The following is a 4226-nucleotide window of genomic DNA, read 5'->3' on the forward strand; positions in this document are numbered from 1 at the left end:
CCTCCACATTGCTAAATGGCTGGGAGTCCTCGATCACCATGCTAACCAGGTCTTCATCTATTTGAGATTGTTCTCCTGAGGAAAGACAATAAAGACAAAGCACAAATATAAATATCACACACATAACTTATAACAGTTGTATAATATTGTTATATCATTTAGCAACATTACTGCATGCTATATTATCATTGCATTTGATGGCTCACCTGGTCTTGCTCCTCAATCGGCGTTCCCCTTATTCTCATGCAAAGCTCTGTAGTGCCTAAGCATGGATGAGGTGTTGTTGTTATATCCCAGCTCCCTGGCACATAGCAAACACTTCACCTTGTACAAAAGTAAAGACAGCTTAACATAAATTGTATTGCACCATCAGTATTATGGAAATACATCTTCTGTAGAAATTTACATACCTTGTTGGGAGGAATAAGATCAAAATGTTCCCACACAGGTGAGGATATCCTCCTCTTCTTAGCTGGCTCCATTCTCTCCTGACTTTCTCTCATAAACCTCCAAACTGTCTCCAAATTCTCACTAACCGCAACTCTCCATCAAACACCCACATTTTTGAATGAAGTCTGAGGGGTTTATATCGCTGTCGTAGCTCGCAGCAAAGTTCGAACCACTTCCTGAACCAGTCACGTGGTACAGCCGGGCAGCGAGGCTTCAGACGTCATCATTTTCAGCTCCTCCCATAAATGAAGCAAGCCTCGATACGCGCATTGCAGAAACGCTCCCTCAATTACTCGACACAAGCTTTGAAGCCTCGATAGAGAACGTCACATCACTACTATTCGGGCTCAGATGACCCGGATAGCCACGGCTAACCCAAGGTTTCTGGATTTTCTTGCCTGATGATTTAAAGAACTTTGTTACTGCCTCAACCTCAGTAGTAATATAAAGGCACTTTTTTAACTAGTTTAGGAGCACTTTTCTTTTGTGCTCTGAAAGACACAGAGGCTAGTAGTTTTTAAAACAGAGTACCACAAACAACATGTATCCTTTTAGAAATAAACTTTTCTTGTGATACTTCTAAAAACCACATATTCTTAACTAGCCACAATAGCACTGTATCGACCCCCCAATGTTCCTTTAATGCAACCTATAATTGTCTAGTAGCCACACAAACGCACTGCAACAGTAAGACTTGATGAGACAGAGGGGGTTACAGGTAGGGCCCCAACAGTCAGCAAAACAAGTCATAAAACAATAAAAGCTGCATACTTATCAAGAGCATCCCAGCACACACATCCCAACTGTAGTTCCATAGTTTTTCACCTTTTTTCTTTACAAACTGCTCTTTTCATCTCTCCATGTCAGAGGTCAACTGAAACCAAGTCCACCTATATAAAAACACCCCATCAGACACACAGTATTTTCCTCAGCACTTCACAACTTTCGCAAGGTATATCGTTTTAACTTTTTTTTTCGGACCCCGGACACAGCGCTGTGAGGTAGTTAGCACACAATTTGGCCATGTAGAAAGCATCGTTTGTTTGGAACGCGTCATCACTGTTCATACGAGTTTAATTTAATCAAACCTCATTTTAGGATCTACGTGGCTCCTCATCACTCGCCGATTCATCATTTTATTTAAATATCAGAATTTTCAGAATGGTGATCCAAGCGGGACACAGAGGCTGCTAGTTTTAACGCACCAGAATGCCGCAAATATAAATAAAAGCCTGACTATCCCGAGAGCCTAGCCGCAGCGACACCTTTCTTTCAAATGGATGCCTGCAGGTGCGTTGGAGCCGACTTTGCTACCCGCACAGAGCGTTTCGGACAGTCGGGCACTGCTTATGCAATAAAGAAAAACAACAATACAGCATGTTTCTCTGCTCCAAGACATCCGCGGTCCTTTCACACGGTAAGCATGTCTGTTATACCCAGCGCATAAATGTCTGTATGTCAGCGCTGATTAAACCCTGTTTAAAATGTGACACGTTTGTTGTCCAAAAACATTTCCTCTAAATTTGCAAAGTTACTGATTTAAAATCTGCTCTAAGAAATATTTCCTGTGATCTAAAATTTGGCACATTTATATTTGTGTCTGGTAACAACAGCAGCAAATGTGCTGTACAGCTGATTCTTTTGAGGGTGTAGCGCCTTCAAAGGTTGACGTAGGCACCATGTAGAGTTATAAAACGGGGTTTATTCTGGTCTCGACGACCCGGGAGAACTGCTCAAAGAAGAAAACGATTTTTTTTAAAAACATCACATCAAAATGCATTCTTCTACTTTGTGTAAATCAATCACAACGTAATTAATCACAGAAAATAAAACATTTAAAGAACACAAGCAAAGTAAGCTGACCTCCAGGAGGGGCTAAATAGTCCTTTGTGGCCTTACTATCTTTTTCTAACTTATTTCTTGCACTTATTTAATTTTGAACATTACTTTTTCCATGTGTGGAGCTAACCATGTGTGCTAGCAAAAAAGGGGTTGGGTGGAGACCCAAAAATGCAACCAACTCTACATTCCACTGTTCATCACCAGATGGTGCAAAAGCACAAGATCCAGACATAAAGCATCAAATCCAAAAGTCCTTTACAGAGGGTTTTTATCATTATTATTATTATTTATTTATTATTTAACTAACTTTTTAAATGTTTCACACATTAAACATTAATGCATGAATGGATGTGTATTTTAAAATGAAATACTTACAGAAGACATTGTTAATTATTAACAGCTTAATTATTGTGCTTTGTATATGCTACATGTATATATAGTACATGCAGTATGACAGGAACACAGAGGTTTAGTGCCAGACTTCACATAAAAAGTATCAACTATGTTAGGATCCATGATTATCATGTGTGGTGTTAGTTTACATTAGTGGCTCCTCTCATGAAGGTGTGTGGATCTCTCACCTCTCTCCAAATTGTGGTTGTGTGTTTGATGCTGAAACAGATGAAGACTGCTGATTGGCTGAAGTAGGGTACAATATATATTTTTGGTTTTTGGTTTGGGCAGTGCTCACCGCTACATTAAATAAACTGCTGCTCGTGTGTGTTTGTAGGTTCTCAGTCATCCAGCTCATGGTTGTCTAAGGAGCCTGGAAACACTTCAGCCACCTGGAAATACCCAGCCTGCAGAGTACATCATATGATTTATTGATTTATTTTGTGTTCATGTCACATGGATGGATGTGAAATTAATTTATGATTGTTTTGTTTTTTGTCTGTTTCTAGAGGAGACGTCGTTCAGGTTGCAGGACTTGGTGGTTATAGAGTAAATGCCACCGGCCACACACGTAAGACCATATTTTGTTTGATTATTTCACAGTTAATGCTAGAATCTGATTTCGGTTTCTGTGACTGTTTTATACTTACATTTATGTTTTTTGTTTAATACTGAATGAAGAACAAGTTTTTTTCTTTTTGTAAATTTTGGAGTAGATATACTGTGCGCCAAGTTCCTTGTTTAAAAATCATTTGGAAACATAACAAAAGATGAAACATCATTCTACTCACAATTTTAGCTTTTGAAAGATTATGAATAACTTTTGTTCTTTTCCTTTTTCTCTAGTCCCTGATGAACCACCTAATCTTCAGTGTGCAGACATGTGTGTTGCTGACTGTGAGCCTACCAGATACTCTCAGTGTACTGCATATGTGCCATATAACAACAGGCTGTGTCTGGAAGAACATCAAGTAGATGCACGTGGGGTTAGTTAACTGCTAATATTACTGTATATCATCTGTGTATGTTTTAGATATTTTGGGGAGCACAAACTACATTTCTCTTCTCTCAGGGTGATTCTGGTGGTGGAGTGATTTACAACAACATGATTTATGGTGTAATCAGTTCTGGTTTTGAACGTGTCTGTACTGGACCAGCTGTTACTGTGAATGTTTGTTCTGACATGAACTGGATAAATCAGAAAATTGCTCAAAATAATGGAAAATAACTGAATGAAAATAACATCCAGAATAAACAATCATCTCTACATGAAACTTGTGTGCTGTGTGTTGTTTCTACTCTAGAATATCTTCATGTTAACTGCAAATTGTGAACCTTTTTCTTTGGTCTAAAATATTGTGTCAGATTTGCAGCTTGTGTGTGTTTGAATGTGGTGTCAGGTGTGTAGCAGCTCATCCTGTTGTTCAGAAACTCTCAGACTCACACTGTGAAGATGCAGAAAGGCTTTCTGATCAGACATGCCACCAATCAGCTGCAGGGCCTGAACATGATAGACTTCATAAATCTGAGTTGATTGTTGG

General features: G+C 39.0%; 1 protein-coding gene and 1 long non-coding RNA gene across 2 annotated transcripts; one reads left to right on the forward strand and one right to left on the reverse strand.

The window, feature by feature from the left end:
• LOC146656908 (uncharacterized) lies at positions 1-569 on the reverse strand. Its single transcript, XR_014914185.1, has 3 exons — positions 411-569; positions 207-324; positions 1-75 (listed from the first exon to the last, which is right to left on the reverse strand). It is a non-coding gene; the product is annotated as an uncharacterized LOC146656908 (long non-coding RNA).
• A 760-nt stretch (positions 570-1329) lies between these two features.
• Positions 1330-3947, forward strand: LOC146656909 (trypsin-4-like). Its single transcript, XM_085426994.1, has 6 exons — positions 1330-1451; positions 1611-1867; positions 3023-3099; positions 3195-3256; positions 3532-3671; positions 3758-3947. Exons 2-6 carry the CDS (start codon positions 1727-1729, stop codon positions 3911-3913), a joined length of 576 nt encoding a protein of 191 aa, XP_085283120.1. The 5' UTR covers positions 1330-1451; positions 1611-1726; the 3' UTR covers positions 3914-3947.
• Positions 3948-4226: the final 279 nt, after the last annotated feature.

This window comes from Rhamphochromis longiceps, linkage group LG12 (genome assembly GCF_057381845.1).
Source record: "Rhamphochromis longiceps isolate RC_006_pf linkage group LG12, R_longiceps_female_GT1.1, whole genome shotgun sequence".
NCBI lineage: Eukaryota > Metazoa > Chordata > Actinopteri > Cichliformes > Cichlidae > Rhamphochromis > Rhamphochromis longiceps.